This window comes from Mobula birostris, chromosome 5, assembly GCF_030028105.1.
Source record: "Mobula birostris isolate sMobBir1 chromosome 5, sMobBir1.hap1, whole genome shotgun sequence".
NCBI lineage: Eukaryota > Metazoa > Chordata > Chondrichthyes > Myliobatiformes > Myliobatidae > Mobula > Mobula birostris.
This window is the reverse complement of record NC_092374.1, coordinates 117656837-117675090: the sequence shown is the minus strand read 5'-3', so window position 1 is coordinate 117675090 and position 18254 is coordinate 117656837. Positions and strand designations below refer to the sequence as shown.

The 18254-nt window shown below is 41.5% G+C and overlaps 1 protein-coding gene across 1 annotated transcript in view; it reads left to right on the top strand.

The window, feature by feature from the left end:
• LOC140197951 (low-density lipoprotein receptor-related protein 1-like) overlaps nucleotides 1–18254 on the top strand; it is a 2495129-nt gene that overhangs the window by 1949381 nt on the left and 527494 nt on the right. The window contains exons 37-38 of the mRNA XM_072258609.1: nucleotides 15732–15866; nucleotides 15958–16087. Of these exons, the coding sequence (XP_072114710.1) occupies nucleotides 15732–15866; nucleotides 15958–16087 (265 nt within the window). The remainder of the gene's footprint in view (nucleotides 1–15731; nucleotides 15867–15957; nucleotides 16088–18254) is intronic.

Genomic DNA, 18254 nt, shown 5'->3' with positions numbered 1-18254 from the left:
CATTTTTAAGGCATCAGAGGAGCAGGGTCTTTGATGCTAATAGAATCATTTAAAATATGAAGACTCTGGAGCACTTCTGCATCACCGACTATGGAATATACTGGTCAAACAATGTTTTGCACTTCTCTTGCTTTCTATTATCAACAAAGTCTTCTCTTGCTGAGAACTTTATCTTTTAGCCACTTGTTCCAGCATTTTTCCCAACTGAACATATTCTATTTGTTCCTCAACCTCTGTCACCAAATTTCCTATGATATTTCGTGACATAGATCCACACATCGCCATCAGGGAGTTACTTCTTTAGTCATGTACATTCATTTATACTGTTTGTATTTCAGAAGAAATTCACAAAAAAGCGTGATTTCCATGTTCCTGCTCTTTGTGTCTTCCTGGCTTCCATGGTGAGCTCCATTCCTGTAGTGAAGGCCTCTCCTAGTGGCAGCTTGGAGTTTTGAATCAACGTTCTAGTTTGAATTGTAACGTTGGATCGTTTGTTGTGTGTTTCTCTTTTCCAATTCTCTAGCCTTTTTGCTTCATGTTTGTGTGCTGAACCAATGGCTAAATAGTGATTCTTGAGGGGAAAAATTGTGTGATTTCTTTTTATTATCAATTCCAAGGAGTGTAGAGATCAAACAGAATACGCTAGCCTCATCTTTCCCAGTGCTCTATTCGACTATGTGCATTGTGAGTAATTGTTCTCAGTTAACACGAAACACTTAGCAGGATTGGGCACTGTGTTGAAATGTATGTTTAACATTGCAAAATTTTATGAAATACTGTGTTTCCAACACAATAGCTAGTGTCACTTAAATGTGTGAACCCAGATATACTAATGACAGGGTTTCACTCTGCTTGCAAATCACTGCATTTCATGCTTCATTTTTGTCATCTGTTGTCCTTTTGATGTTTTTGAAGAATGTACCCAACCACTCTGGGTATGCAATTAATAAGTTGTGCTTTGATCATATTTAACAGGTTTCTTAATATCCCATATTCACCTTTTGAAGAATGTATTTGGTAAATTACTGCATACCTTTTACAACATTTCATTAATAATTGTTCTTGCTTCCTAAAGTCTTCATCTTGCATGTAATCTGTTTTCATCACCATTTCTATACTGAAGTCTTTATCACTTACATAGATAGAAAAAATATAGAACATAGTAGAACATAGAAATTTACAGCACATTACAGGCCCTTCAGCCCACAATGTTGTGCCAACTATGCACCCTACTCTAGAACCTGCCTAGAATTTCTTTAGCACATAGCCCTCTATTTTTCGAAGCTCTGTGTACCTATCTAGGAGGATCTTAAAAGACCCCATTGTATCCGCTTCCACCACCGCCACCGGCAGTGCATTCCTCACACCCACCACTCTCTGTGAAAAACTTACCCCTGGCGTCCTGTCGGTACCCATTTCCAAGCACCTTAAAGCTATGCCCCCTCGTGTAAGTCACCTCAACTGTCAACTGTGCCCCTGTAGAAAGTCCTTAGGATTTGGGGACTCATCATGCCAAACTTCTTCAACCAGCTGAGGTGAAAGAGATGCCGTTGTGCTTTTTTTCACCACACAGGAGGTATGTACAGACCATGTGAGGTCCTCGGTGATGTGTATACTGAGGAACTTAAAGCTGTTCACCCTCTCAATCCAAGATCCATTGACATCAATAGGGGTTAGCCTGTCTCCATTCCTCTTGCAGTACACTACCAGCTCCTTTGTTTTTGCAACATTGAGGGAGAGGTTGTTTTCTCGACACCATAGCGTCAGGGTGATGACTTCCTCTCTGTAGGCTTCCTCGTTATTATTTGAGATAAGACCAATCAATGTAGTATCATCTGCAAATTTATTTAGAAGATTAGAGCTGTGGGTGGCGACACAGTCATGGGTATACAGAGGTAAAGGAGGCAGCATAGGACACAGCCCTGGGTGGGTGGGGGGGCTCCTGTGTTTGAGGGTCAGAGGGCAGAGGTGAGGGAGCCCACTCTTACCACCTGCTGGCGATCTGACAGGAAGTCCAGGATCCAGCTACACAAGGCAAGGTGAAGGCCAAGGTCTCTGAGCTTCTTGTCAAGCCTGGAGGGAAATATGGTGTTGAATGCTGAACTCTAGTCCAAGAACAGCATTCTCACATAAGTGTGCCTCTTCTCCAACTGCGTAAGGACAGTGTGTGTGGGGCTGTGGCTATGGCGTCATCTGTTGATCAGTTGTGTCAGTAGGCAAATTGTAAGGGGTCCATTGTGGGTGGTAGCATACTGCAGATGTAGTTCTTGACCAGCATCTCAAAGCATTTGCTTATCATTGAGGTGAGTGTGACAGGACGCCAGTCATTCAGACATGCTACCTTGGTCTTTTTAGGTACAGGGACAAAAGTGGATGTTTTGCAGCAGGAGGGCACTCTACACTGAGAGAGGGAGAGATTAAAAATGTCTGCAAACACACCAGCCAGTTGTGCTGCACACATCTCGAGTGCCCACCCTGGGATGTCACCCGGTCCTGCAGCCTTGCGACTGTCCATGCGTTGGAAACACCTGCATACTTCAGCCTCAGAAATGACCAAAGTGCAAGTCACTTCAGCAGCTCTCCTCAGGGGCTCAGTGTTGGCGACATTGAACCAAGCGTCATTTGGGAGAGAGGCAGCGATGTTGGCAGCACTACTGCATTTAGCTTTGAAGTCTGCGATGGTGTGCAGACCTTGCCATAAGCTGCGTGTGTTGGTGGAGAGTTGTGTCTGGCTGTTGGCCTTGTATTGTTTCATTGCCATGATGGCTTTGTGCAGATCGTAGCTGCACTTCTTGAGTGTTGCTTGGATTTCCAACTTCTACAGATTTTCACCTGTTTGTGGCATTTTCTTAAGGCAGTAGCAACCAGCAAATGTTTAGTTAACAGTTTCATTTAATAGTTTATGGACATGCACTTATCTAAGGTGATTAGAACATAAAATGTTTTCCCCATAGTACTTCTAATCTGAAAAAAGGAACGTCAATCTTCCCTTCAGTTTTCTTTTGGATGTTCTGGTCACAACCTGTGAGTCAATTTCTTCTGCTTTATCACAACCTCTCTCATTATGTGCAAGTGCTCCACCAGGCAAAAGGAAATGAGAGGATGTAGAGATTAAGGGATTGAAGGGAAGTGGTAAGAATATTTTCACACTGTGCAACTCTTCTGGAAGGAATCAAATGCTGTAAGATTACAACATATCTTTAGCATTCAGTATGTAGTTACTGTCAGTAGTAAATTATTGTGCATCTGTTCATTTATATGACTTGTTAAACACAAACAAAATGCAGCCATTACAGAACTACTGTATTTCATGCCAAAGTATCATTTTTGATACAGAAAAAGCAACAAATGAGGCATTGATAACACTAAGCCTTTATTTACTACTTCACATACAATGCTAATGATACTGGGAATTCAAAGAACTCATCTTCCATGTATAAAAGATTGGAATAGTAGCACATAATTACACTCACTGCACTTACCATCACAGACTTGCAAACATGGATTTCATGGCTATGACTTTTTTATGCTATTTCATTTCTATCCAGGTATAGATGATAGCTATTTTATTTCTCCTTTAATTTGTTTTGTTTGAGAAACCCTGTCATTATAGATGTATATCACTTTTGAATTCCCATTTTACTGATCGGATTTTGCTAACACAATACGTTACACATACCAAATGAGAATCCTTTGGAAGGAAAATGGGAAATGCACAGTGTCTATATACAGCAAACCAGTAGAACAATGAAACATTGGCACAGGAGGAAACTGAAATAGTGAGCTACATAAATGGTAGAGTTGCAGTTTGCATGCCACTATTACTGCTTGTGGCGTCAGATTTCAGCCCCGGAGTCCTCTGTAAGGAGTCTCTGTATATTCTCCCTGTGGAATGCGTTGGGTTTCTCTGGGTCCTCCGGTTTCCCCCTACTTTCCAAAGGCATACTGGATATGTTAATTAGTTATTGTAAATTGTCCAGTGATTAAGTTAGGGGTAAATCAGGGTTGTCGGGGGTTGCTGAGTGGTGTGGCTCGAAGGGCCACAAGAACCTATTCTGCACTAGGAATCTAAATAAATAAATAGTATGAAGGAGCATCCTTGAGAATTACAGAAATGACAAAGTATGTCAAATTAAATTTATTATCAAAATACATATGTATTCACCATATACGACCCTGAGATTGATTTTCTTTCAGGCATTCAGAGAAGAACAAAGAAATACAATGGAATCAATGAGAAACTACACAGAAAGACTGACAAGTAGTCAATGTGCAAATAAAGACCATCTGTACTATTACAAAAAAATAAGTAATTAATAATACTGAGAACATGTTGTACTACAAGACCATGAAAGTGAGTTCATTGGTTGTGTTCAGTGTTGAGGTGAGTTAAGTTAACCATGCCAGTTCAGGAGCCTGATGGTTGAAAGGTAGCAACTGCTCCTGGTGGTGTGGGACCTAACAGTCCTGTGCAAGGCCTTGATGGTGCTGTAATATATGTAGATGAGGAGTAATATTTCATTGACAACCAGAAAGCACTATTTATTTTAAAATATATTGCTGCGTTCTTCCAATGTTTCCATATGTATAATAAAGTTGGGAATGACTGCACCTGCCTAGTTCTACTCTAACGTTTACAACAGTGACCACATAATTACCTGCAATGTTCTCACTTCCATGTTAGTATTTCTGCAATCACCCAATGATCTATTGTTAAATCTATTCATTTCTGTATTTAGAAAATAAACTTTATCTGTTATATTCTAGGTTGCATATTTGTTAAAATGGTATACTTTTTCATGATATTCAGAGCAGAATTGATCACAATTAGGATCAATGATTCTCAGCTGTCCAGCAATTTCCTGTGGCATTACTGGATTTTGAAGTTTGCCACGATAATGCAATAGTAACTTGGAACCATGGAGCATTTCCATGATGTTTTAACCATATTATCCTTTGAGTGCTGTGTTCCAATTTTCAAATAATACTGTGAAGTCAGCAACTGCCAGAGTTTAGGATTTTCTATGACAGACTTTTTCCATTACAACTTTATCTACATATCATAACAACTTCCCATTCAAAGTACATTTATTATCAAGCTGTGTATGCATTATACAGCAATGAGGTTCCTCTTCCCACTGTGACAAAAAAGGGTTACAAAAGTACACATAGACTAAAATGTTAACTGTCCTGTGCTAGCACCAGTGGGATCAACAGTTGATCTGCCACCTGTCTTCAGGACAGAGAGATAAGTAAGACAATGGAGCAGCATTTGGAAATGTTAATGAAGAAACGAGAGAGTTTAACGGAAGGAGACACTGTTCTGAGTATTGTCAAGACCGGCTCCTTTTGAACCCTGAACTGTTTGAAGTGTGATGGACATGTGATACCCCAGCAGGGGGATAAAAAGGGGCAGGTTTGCTAAGACATGACACACACGACACCATGAGGTAATGAGACCCTGGAAGCGGTGCGCCCCCACAAGTCGGTGGGAGTTTTTGGAGATCTAGTCGCGGGATCAGCCATAAACGCACAGGGTGGAAAGATACGGTCGGTGGGAACCTGGTGTGTGTCCACCCTTGCCTGGGTGCCGGGTTCACCGCTGAAGAACGATCGTGTCTGGAATGGACGGGTCACAGTCGGTGACCTCAGAAGACATTACCAAGGACTCGTCCAAAAGCTTACTGCGAGGAATATCGAAGGTCTGTGTGGAATCCGTTTTGAATATTCATTCGCTTTCGCTCTCTCTCCTTTTCCCTGCCCAATGGCACAACAGTGATTACTGTCAACTGAACTGAACTCAATTGAACTGAACTTTGCGTCACTTGAAACTGGTCATTTACCCTGAGACTGTGATAGAGCTTGATTGATCCTATTATCCTAGTTCTGTGTACATGTGTGTTTATTCATTGCTAACCTGTTGCATTTATATCCTTACTATTAGAGTATTGTGTTGCTTATTTCTTTAATAAAACTTTCTTAGTTCCAGTAATCCAGACTCCAACTGAGTGGTCCATTTCTGCTGGTTTGGCAACCCAGTTACGGGGTACGTAACATAAGTGGGGTTCTCGTCCGCGATTTTGAACGCTAAATTTGGGACGGGGTAAATTGATTGGGTTAAAATTCCCGAAAGAAAGAAAAGGCAAACAACAGAAATGGAGATTGAGGAATTTCTAAAGGCGCCGCCTTGGAGGCATTAGAGGATGCTAGGAAAACGGAATTGGCAGCTGTGGCCAAACAGTTGAATCTTGTTAAGGAGAAGTCGACAATGAGGAGAGAGGAGATACACAGAGCTATCGTAGAGCACTATGTATCTAAAGGTGTGTTTCCCCAAGGGGAGCTGGAGGTGATATCTATTGGAAAGCCTGGTGGAGACGCAGTACAGGTGCAGCTTGAAAAACTGAGACTCAAGCACGAGTTCCGGGTACGGCAGCTAGAACACGAAGAGAAACAGAGGGAATGGGAATTCGAGCTGGAAAGGTTAAAGGTGATGGCAGAGCAGGGGCCCATGCCGAACCAAGGTGGAGGGTTCAGGGCGACCCAGGAGGTTAGGCTGGTTCCCCCATTTGACGATACCGATGTGGATCGGTACTTTCTCCATTTCGAAAAAGTTGCTGCAAATCAGGACTGGCCGAGGGATAAGTGGGCTGTTTTGCTTCAGAGTGTACTTAAAGGAAAGGCCCAACAAGCTTACTCGGCTTTGTCTGTGGAAGATGCCCAGAGGTATGAGGTGGTAAAAGAGGCCATCCTCAGGATTTATGAGTTGGTCCCGGAGGCATACCGGAAGAGGTTCCGGAATGCGAGGAAGCAGTGGGACCACACGTATTTAGAGTTTGCCCGTGAGATGCAGACATATTGTGAGCGTTGGTGCACCTCGAAAGGGGTAGATGGGGATTATGACAGACTACTACAGCTGATCCTGATTGAGCAGTTTAAAGGTTGTGTCCCTGAAGGTATGAGATCCTACCTAGATGAGAAAGAGGCAGCCATGTTAGCTGCAACTGCTAAGTTAGCGGATGAGTACGCGTTGACGCATAAAATGAAGTTTGCCCCGAGTAAAGGCTACCAGAAGGGTAGTCAGGACAGCGGGGGGAGTCCGCCGGAAAAGTCAGTAAGTAATCCGGGGACTAGTGAGAAGGATAAGGTAGACCAGGAGCAGTCTGGTGGGAAGTCTCCAGGGGTCGTCTTTTATAATTGTGGGAAAGTCGGACACTTTGCGTCCAGGTGCTTTGCCCCAAAGAAGGAGACGGGAAAAGGAAAGGCGACATTTCCGACCGGCTGTATTGAGTTGGTAAACAAACCGCTAGGAGAGGAGAAGGCTAGCAAAGTTCAGGAAGGGCGCGAGAGGTTTATCTCGGCTGGATTGGTGTCGGTGAAGGAGGGGTTAAACCCAGTTCCAGTGCGGATCTGGAGAGACACGGGAGCATGTCAGTCATTGATATTGAACAGTGTGTTAGAGTTTGGTTCAGAGACCCAGACTGGGGAGGTCAGGGTCAAAGATATTGGGGAAGGGACAGAAGCGGTACCCTTGCACCAAATACACCTACAAAGCAACTTGGTCTCTGGACTTGTCACGATCGGGGTGAGGCCCGAATTACCGATGAAAGGCGTGGAAGTCTTGCTCGGTAATGACCTCGCCGGGGGAATTGTGTTCTCGACAGTGAGACTGATAGGTCAGCCTGCCAGTATTAAGGCCCCGCCCATGGACTCACAGGTTCATCCTGTTTGTGCAGTGACTCGCTATATGTCCAGAGAGACTGCTGAGACGTTTCTACCAGCCTTGTACCAGGAGGGGGTAGAAAGTGAAAAGAAGGAGTGTAATGAAACAGGAGGAAGTGGGGAAATTAAGGTAGATTTATCATTAGAAAAGAAGGACTTTATACAGGCACAGGAGCGAGACGAGGAAACAGCTCTCTCTGAAGCAGGATTAAAAAGATAGCCAGTAGGCTATTGTGTGGAGGAGGGAGTGCTAAGGAAGAAAGGGAGACCAAGTACCGTACCCGCAGATGAGGAATGGGGGATGGTGCCAAAAATCTATGGGGATGAGATCTTAACCTGGCCCACAAGATACCCCTCGGTGGACATTTTGGGGGAAGGGAAACAGTTGGCGGAATCATGAAAGTGGTTTACTGGCTGCACAGGAGGAAGGATGTTTTGACTATTGCAGACGTGAGTTAACACAGTTAGAGGCTATTAACATGTTAAAAGGCAACCACGGTCAGAGAACAGATCTAGCTGGTGATATCATGAAAATTAATGAAGCTAGGGTGCCACCTGATAAGGGGAAAAACCATTTTGAAAAGATGAGTATGGTACCGACCAGATGGGAGAAGGCTATTGTTTTGGCCAGCTCTGCTGATAAGGTCTCTCTCTTAATCCCCGACAAAGCGACCCTTTAGGAGAGCTAATTAAACGGCTCGCACACGTGTGTTTGATTGTCCTGAGGCGATGCAAAGAACTGGGACGTTGGGTGGTGTTTGTCACGCTAGGTCAGCCTAGTGAGCAACAACCCTATAGAATGAGTAATTCAGTGACGAAAGGGCTAAAGAACACAGAAGTGTATATTGGCGATGTAATACGGCTGTCTGAAGTCAGCTTGATAGTAAACCTTGAAAAAAATGAGTTTGGCCACGCGAAGGTCACTTATCTGGGAATTGTGGTAACACAGGGGCAGCTGGCAGCGATGCAAGCTAAGGTGCGGGATATCTCTGACATCCCAACCCCGACAGACAAGAGGGCCCTCAGAAGGCTCTTGGAGATGGTGGGGTACTGTAGGAAGTTTTGCAATAACTTTGCGGGTACTACCCCTCCCCCTACTAAGCCCTTGCGAAAGAAAACTGTCGGGATGGGACGACCCTTGTTATCGTGGTCCGGGACGAAACCCAATGAGAGGTTACACTGATCACAATTCATCAGTGTTTTCGGCCACTATGAAGTTTGTTAAGTTGGAGCCTGGTTTAGAGGATTATTAAAATAACACATATAAAAGGAACGGAAAGTGTGATTGCTGACTGTCTGTCCAGGTGTTGACAACTTAAAATTCTCTGTATTAGCCAAATAGCTGATGAAGATGTATATTTGTGTGTATCTAATAATGTATTCATGCTTATAATTTTTACCCCGGTAAAAATCCTTAAAGGAGAGGGGTGTGACGAAAGAGGGTTACAAAAGTACACATAGACTAAGATGTTAACTGTCTTGTGCTAGCACCAGTGGGATCAACAGTTGATCTGCCACTTGTCTTCAGGAGAGAGAGATAAGTAAGACAATGGAGCAGCATTTGGAAATGTTAATGAAGAAACGAGAGAGTTTAACGGAAGGAGACACCGGTCTGAGTATTGTCAAGACTGGCTCCTTTTGAACCCTGAACTGTTTGAAGTGTGATGGACATGCGATACCCCAGCAGGGGGATAAAAAGGGGTAGGTTCGCTAAGACACGACACACACGACACCACGAGGTAACGAGACCCTGGAAGCGGTGCGCCCCCACAAGTCGGTGGGAGTTTTTGGAGATCTGGTTGTGGGACCAGCCATAGACGCACATGGTGGAAAGATACGGTCGGCGGGAACCTGGTGTGTGTCCGCCCTTGCCTGGGTGCCGGGTTCACCGCTGAAGAACGATCGTGTCTGGAACGGAGGGGTCACAGTCGGTGACCTCAGAAGACATTACCAAGGACTCGCCCGAAAGCTAACTGCGAGGAATATCGAAGGTCTGTGTGGAATCCGTCCTGAATATTCATTCGCTTTCGCTCTCTCTCCTTTTCCCCGCCCAATGGCACAATAGTGATTACTGCCAACTGAACTGAGCTCAATTGAACTGAACTTTGTGTCACTTGAAACTGGTCATTTACCCCTAGACTGCGATAGAGCTTGATTGATCCTATTATCCTAGTTCTGTGTACATGTGTGTTTATTCATTGCTAACCTGTTGCATTTATATCCTTACTATTAGAGTACTGTGTTGCTTATTTCTTTAATAAAACTTTCTTAGTTCCAGTAATCCAGACCCCAACTGAGTGGTCCATTTCTGCTGGTTTGGCAACCCAGTTACGGGGTACGTAATACCACGTACACCTACAAAACAACGAAGCACCATGGAACCCGTTCAAAGAAAACATCAAACACCCAATGCACAAAAAAGAACAAAATTGTCCAAATGGCAAAGAAGAGCAAAAACACAGAATATAAAAGATCAAAAAGCAAAAGTAATTGAAACAATCTAGGAATATTCAGTTTAGTTCAGTTCAGTTCAATTCAATTTAGTGCAGCGTGATTTGTTGACTGCAGACAGTAAGCCAGTCTGCTATGATCAAAATCGCACAAAACAGCAATAAAAAAGTAACCAGAAGCACATCATAACATGAACTACAGAGTCTAATTCACAAACCACTTTGATTAAACTATTCCCAAGGCACAAGTCTCAAGCGCTATCCTCTAGCAGCACTGAGTGAGAGGGAGAGAGAGACTGGTCACATGCAGGCATCTTCCTCTGGCAGCAGTGGATGAGAGGGAGAGACAGACCAGTCAAACACAAGCAGATGGCACTGAACACCTGCTGCTTGCCATCTACTCTTGTCATCTTGATTTCAATCTTGCTTGATGCTTTGATTGGTGAGAAATGGAATCTATTCTGGGCTCAAGCCCATCTTCAGGCTTCTTGACCTCGAGGCCACATACTGCGCTTGAGCTCCCTCAGGGACAGCAAATTACCTGATCGCTCAATCAGCCCAAAGGCACATCATCAATTTATAAATTATTGGTTCCGAAAGAATCATATTTGAAAGAAAAAGTAGTAAAAATAGTTTTGTAAACTGTCTGAAGGATGTCACCTTTGCTCACCTGCACCATCTTCCTCAGATCTTTCATTCATCGTCACATTTGTTTCATTATATTTCTCATGCTGAATAAACTTAAATATTAGTTTGCATTGTTTTGTTGATTATTCAAGTGGGATGTAATGAGTCCTTAGAGTGGTGGTTATCAAATGGGGTAATTCCTAACACATTCATCATAGTTACATAATAATCTTCTGAAATTCATCAATCTAAAGAGGAAATGTTGGTTAACCTGAAAAAAGGGAAAAATAGATTAAAATGTTTGGTTGATAATATTCCATTCACTCTAATGGAAGGTCATCAACTCAAAACATCATCTCTTCTCTGTTCTATAGATGTGTCCTGTAGCAACAATTTCTTTTGTTCTTAGTAGGGAAATGATATTTTGTTTTGTGAGTAATATTAAAACAAATCACTTCATATTTGACGAACAGAAGCAATGATTATATTCAGCTACATTATGATTAATGTAGATAAAAATCACCAGATTAACGCAAGAACATTAAAATCTTCTGAGCATATTTGGGACACCAAATAGTATTTCATCTGTAAAACACTGAATGCTGCTGTTTCAATGCAGCAAATTATGCAATATGGGAAATAACGCACATTTATCATCATTGTTGACAAGTACAATGCTGCTATCAAACACATGTTAATTAAGCATCAACTGTATCATCAGTCACCCTGGCTTGAAACATTTAGGTCCGCAATGTGTGGTTAAAATTGCTGTACTCTATATCTGTCACCCCATTTGGGTAATATTTCATATCTGTCTTCTAAGCATAATTCCATGTTGGTGAGAATAATATATGGGTATTGTTATTGTAAAGTCTTGCCTTTTTTCTTATTTTAATAATTAAACTGATTACTTTCTATTTTTATCATGCGTCTATCCTTCTCCCTTCCCTCAAGTGACATTCTACCAACAAAATTCTATTCATTGCTATTAGAGCAGAAGGATTTAATTCAATCTAAATAGACAAGACACTCCTTATATCTGTTTACAATATAAATACAAATAAATTGGATGCTAAACTTGCAGGTAAGAGTAAACCTCAGTTAAAGTGAGAAAGTTAATTACCCTACCTTAAAAGACAATGTAATAGATCAATACATAAATCTCAAAGTGAGCTGATACTTGTGGGTTGCGTAATGGTTAGCGCGACGCTCTTAAAGCTTGGGGTGTCGGAGTTCAATTCTGACGTCGTCTGTAAGAAGCCTGTGCGTCCTCCCTGTTAATGTGTGAGTTTCCTCCCATAGTCCAGACGCATTTGCTGGTAGGTTAATGGGCCATTGTAAGTTGTCCTGTGATTAAGATAAGGTTAAATAGGAGAGTAGCTGGAGGTGCGGCTCAAAGGGCTGCAAGGACCTTTTCTATGGTTTACCTCTAAGCAGAAATCATTATGGGAAAAAGTAGAAAAGTGTGTCATGCATGGCCGCTCTTTGAAAGAACCAAGATAGGTATGGGGGACCAAATAACTTCTTTCTTTGCTGAGTTTCCATGGTGTTGTTATGTTATTTGCATTTTTCTCATGGCAATTACAGAAACAAAATGAAAAGTAGATCAAACTTGCCATTAATTTGATACCAACTCTGTCTTTGTCCGATCTGGAAAAGAACAAATTGTGCTGCCAGGATGGGTGGTCCTCTATAATTAACTATTTCCAACAGGCTGTACTTGCTGGCTTAATTTATGAGAGACAAAATAAGTAATAACATTTCTATGTCTATTGTCATGGGTTGTAATTCTTTTCTTTTGCCTGTTATGTTGCTGGTATTAAGGACAGGAATGAAGGTCTCCATCTCTGGCAGTGTTCATGGCTTCCTTCATCGTGTCAGTAGCTTCCTCTCAGTTTACTGTCAGTCATGCAAATCCCAGGTGGAGACTTTGGAATATCATTGTACACAGATGTAGAAGGAGTCTTCATTGCAGTTTCTGTAACAGTTTTGGTTGACCAGTCAGGGCCGGTAGTTCTGAGCGGAGCTCCTGAACCTGGAGGGTCGGTGGACCACAGTCAACCACTCTTAGTCTGGCCTCTACCCTTTAACCTGTTTGGCATGGGAGACCCTACCAAGAGGCAAAGCATAAAACATTATTTCCTGCCAACATAGCCCTTCAGGTCACTGAGGCAGACAAAATAGAAATACAGAGGCAATCTAGCACATTAGCATAGTGGTTAGCACATCATTTTACAGCATCAGCAGGAAAATTGGATTTGATTCCCTTTGCTGTATGTAAGGCGCTTGTGGCCAAGTGGCAGAAATGCAGACACACTCAGCCCTGAGGCACCAGGTAAGGTTGTTTGATTCCAAACAATTGGTTTATTGATCATTACAAAATGTCTCACTGGTGCTTCCTGCTCCCTTCCTCTCCCTTCTCCTTTTCCCAACCATGATCTCCCTGCCCCTTCCCACTCTCATTCCACAACAGAGACCCATCTCAGAATCAGGTTTATCATCACTCACATATGTCATGAAAATTGTTAATTTTTTTCATACATTACAGTGCAATACTTAAAATTAGTAAGCAATACATACAAAATGATGGAACTCAGCAAATCAGGTCGCATCTGTGGAAATAAATAAACAGTCAACGTTTCAGGCCGAGATCCTTTTCCAAGACCGTACTTGCGTCCAGCACAATCCTTGATGATTTGATTTGATGCAGTGCATCTCACTGCATGTTTCAATGTTCCTGTGACAGATAAAGCTAAACTTTATCAAAAATTCTCTTTCTGGCCTTGTACTGGTAGGAAAGCCTAACACAATCACCTCCATGCACTATATATCAACAAAAGCTATCAGATTCCATAATGGCAGGTGCTAAATACATCAAAGTAAATAATTGTTCCATCAGTACTCTTGAGGGAATTGTGTTTGTGGTTTGTACTAAAGCCAGAAGCTCACTACTGTTGCATAAAAATTCATCTTGTTTTACCAGAGAAGTCAATGTCAACAATATGTGGTTTTATGCACTTATGCTGACAGCCTCTGCCCTTGATGCTGGAATGAAGCCATCCCCAGAACTTGCAATCAATATCAAGGGCTGGATGTTGGTTATTTGAGTACCAAACCATAGTTCATTGAAATTTATCTCTGTTTTGAACATGCTCAAACAGATGGGAGTGGAAAAGGTAGGGTAAAATGAAGATTTGTTTTACTTTTTTCCATAGATGCTACCTGGCCTGCTGAGTTCCTCCAGCATTTTATGTGTATTGCTCGGATTTTCAGCACCTGCAGATTTTCTCTTGTATGAAGATTTGTTTAGCTCGTTCTCAGATCAGAGTTAATTTTTACATCGGTTTTGAGGCATTGGAATGCAGCAACATTTGTTTGCAAGAGAGAAATGATATTACATTTGTAAGAGCAACTTAGCGATAGATTTTAGATTTCTGATGACATTGCAAGCAATTGCAGAGTAAATACACTCACTCTATTTACTTACAAAAGTTGTTGTTGTTGTATCTTGGTCTGTGTAGCTTATCTTGGTTGGATCCAAAGGCAGTAGCCCATGGGATGGCACAGTGGGACTTTGATTTCTTGCTCTTGTTGCAGACATACAATTTGGGGGGAGGGGGCAATTGACCACTGTGAATTGCCATTTGTATTTAGATTTGATGGGAATGTGGGCAGAATAACACAGGTTATGTTATTGTGTAAATAGTCTTATTGGTCTGAAAGCCTTATTTCCGCATTGTAGAACTTGCTGACTCAAAGTGAAAGTGCATTTACTATGGAAGTATGTATACTTTATACAACCTTGTGTTCCACCTTACAGGCAGCCACAAAACAAAGAAACCCAATAGAACCCATTAAAACAAAAGAAGGCTGTCAAACACCTAACGTGCAGAGAGAGAAAAAAAGAAAAAACATACAAACAATAAAAGTAAGCAAGTAACAATCAGAACTGAAGTTCACAGAAGTGAGTCTACACTGTGATAGTTGCAGGCCACAGTCACAATTCAGTGCAGAGATGAGTGAACCTTGCAGAGCAATTATTTGAACTGGGCTGTGTCTCGCCTTGCACCCTGACACCCTGTCCTTTTTAATCTGGCCCGTACTTAAATCGTCTTTCTTTCGTACCCGGGCCCTGCCGCTTCAACGTGCTCTCGGGCCGGTGCCCTGTCACCTCAATTCCGCCTGTATTCAACTTTTCCAACTCGGTTCAGTGCTTAAATTAATCTTTCCTTGCTCTCAGGCCTGGGTCCGGACTCCACCGCATTAACTCTACATTGCTTCTGCTCTTCTCAGCTTGGTTCTGCCGAGTCAAATTTCCTCCAAGTTTGTTCCAGGAATGACAAACATTGGTCCATTCCCTGCTCTCCAGCCTTAATTCAGCACCTTGATTCAGCCAATACACATCACACCATAGCTGTCCTGCACCTTTGAGACTTCAGTTCCCACTGCAAAAAATGCTAGATTGTACAGGTGGTTCAAAAGCTCAACTCTGACAGGGAAGTTACAGTCTATTGTTTGTCATGATTATTTCACAGAAAAAGTGTAACTAATGAAGTATTTAGTAGTTTTCTTTTTTTGATTTGCCACCAGCAAGCAGTCACTGAGTTTCACCAGTGCCATCTTAAACCGGAAGATTTTCCCTGCCAACTTCAAAGACTTTTGGATAGTTTAATGTGTACTTTGGACGTCAGATTGTTCTGTCAAATTAGGCTGACAATAATGTAACATTGTAGGCTCGTAGATGAGAAACAGTGAAGTATCTGGATGACTGGTTAAATACACTTCACAGGTAATTGAAAGAAAATTGGTGCAGAATAGGGGAAAGTGAACAATAATGGGCTCTTGGAAAATACTGTCTTGTTTAGATTTGATTGATGAAAAGATCCTGGCAAACTGTTGCTACTCAGAATTTTAATTTGTTTTTTTTATTTACAGCAAATGATACAATCTACTGGACAGACATGGGAAGGAGTACAATTAACAGGGCTAAACGAGATCAGACCTGGAGGGAGGATATCATAACTAATGGCCTTGGACGGGTTGAAGGCATAGCAGTGGATTGGATAGCTGGTAGGAGAGCTTCTGCTCTTTTCTTCTATTACTTACTAATGCTGTTGTTTGTTGAAACATTAACATTTATCTCTTCTCTATTTTTTCTCAGGCAATATATATTGGACAGATCATGGCTTCAATATAATAGAAGTTGCAAGATTTAATGGGTCCTTTCGTTATGTAGTCATATCGCAAGGGCTTGATCAGCCGCGCGCAATAGCTGTCCATCCAGAGAAAGGGTAAACGAGCAATAATTTTATAAAAGAAGAAATTAAGATGGACATATTCAGTGTTCTGCCATTAATTTCATCTATGTCTGCTCCTTTGAACAATGTAATGTACAATTTCTTATACAGTTCACAACACAGAGCTTTTTATTGGTTAGTTTTACATAAGAATGTAATTGATCTGTATGTTTAAATATACAAACTATCTTACTTTTTCATAATTTGAGAAACATAAAAAAAAATGATAAACATAAATTAACACAGGCTTTTAAACATCCTAAAGTGCCATGAAGTATGTTTTGGGGAAAAACAGAATGGTGTTGTTGAATTGAATTCTATTTCCATATCAACTCATATTGTGCATGTGTGTTAGGGAAGCGTGTGGAGTGGGGGCAGGAGGTGTTGAGTTTCAGAATTTACAGAAGTTGATGGCAATATGGAAAGTATAAAAACAATGGGCAAAACAGCCTGTTAACATGCTGTATATATCTATGACACGGATTTGAAAAGCAGTGCTGGATTTGCTCCTGAGACTGAAATAAAAAGGGTAAGCTGAAGACCAGATCAGTTTCATTTTAATCTTATGTTCAATTTTAAGTAATGTATTCTTTATCCCCAACAAAATCTTCAACTTCCTCTAGTATGGCTTATCCCTAAAATAATGTACCCATTAACCACCAAGAACCCAAGCCCACTATTACCTCTTTTAGTATGATTTATCTTGTACTCTGCACTATTCTAATGTCAACACACATTAATGTCTACCTTGAAATCAAATGAGCTTGCCTTTATTAGTGATGACACCAGAGACGAGGCGTTTCTGCTTTGTCATCAGGTTGGTATTTGTCCTAATAGATTTTGTATTGTTGACCTCATTATTATAGTTCAGATGGATCCTATCTGGGAAACATCTCCTGTTAGCTGCTACTTTCCCTAGAGTCATGGTGGCACACAAGAGGAGTTTGCTCGTTCGAAAACACGTGGAGTTTTTGTTTGCCACAGGAATGAAGTTCAGATGTTTCTAGGGTAGATAAAGCAGTGCCTGTTCTGTTAATGTTTTGAGGAAAAAAATCAAAGGAAGTTACAATTGGTGCTTAAAATAAAAATTATGTCCTTTACTTGGAGTACTGTGTCCGGTTCTGGTCACCTCACTATAGAAAGGATGTGGAAGCATTGGAAAGGATACAGAGGAGATTTACCAGGATGCTGCCTGGTTTAGAGAGTGTGCATTATGATCAGGGATTAAGGGAGCTAGGGCTTTACTCTTTGGAGAGAAGGAGGATGAGAGGAGACATGATAGATGTGTACAAGATAATAAGAGGAATAGATAGAGTGGATAGCCAGCGCCTCTTCCTCAGGGCACCACTGCTCAATACAAGAGGACATGGCTTTAAGGTAAGGGGTGGGAGGTTCAAGGGGGATATTAGAGGAAGGTTTTTTACTCAGAGAGTGGTTGGTGCGTGGAATGCACTGCCTGAGTCAGTGGGGGAGGCAGATACACTAGTGAAGTTTAAGAGACTACTAGACAGGTATATGGAGGAACTTAAGGTGGAGGCTTATATGGGAGGCAGGGTTTGAGGGTCGGCACAACATTGTGGGCCGAAGGGCCTGTACTGTGCTGTACTATTCTATGTTCTATGTTTATCATCGGATACTAAGGTACATGTTGATATTCCCTGCATTCAATGGGGCAATATCCTTTATGTAAAAAAACCTGACTTAAGATCTCATTTCAACATTATCACATCACAATATGAAGTGGACTTAATTGTTAGAATCAGCAGTTTCAAGGAGTGAATCCTGGTAACAGTAACAATGTGTGAAGAACAAACAGTGATCTCTATTGTTTGAATCAGCACTATATATTTTATATTTATTGAAGAGTACAAACGTTATTTAATTAAAGGTGTTGTACTATCCATCAGGAATTAAATAGTTATTTATCCATGTGAAAGAATTCTTAAATTCGAAAGCAATATCTCCAGCGTATCTCCAGGGACACTGTGAGCAGCAGTTTAGAATAGGCAATAACATTGAGCACATAAGAGATCCAGCCCAACTTTATTTGTCAGGGCAAACAAAGCTACAATTGCATGACCATTTCAACTGGAAATGAAAGTTTCTAACATAGACATTTGTTTCAGTAAGCGAGATCATTTGATTAATTTTAACAATATAA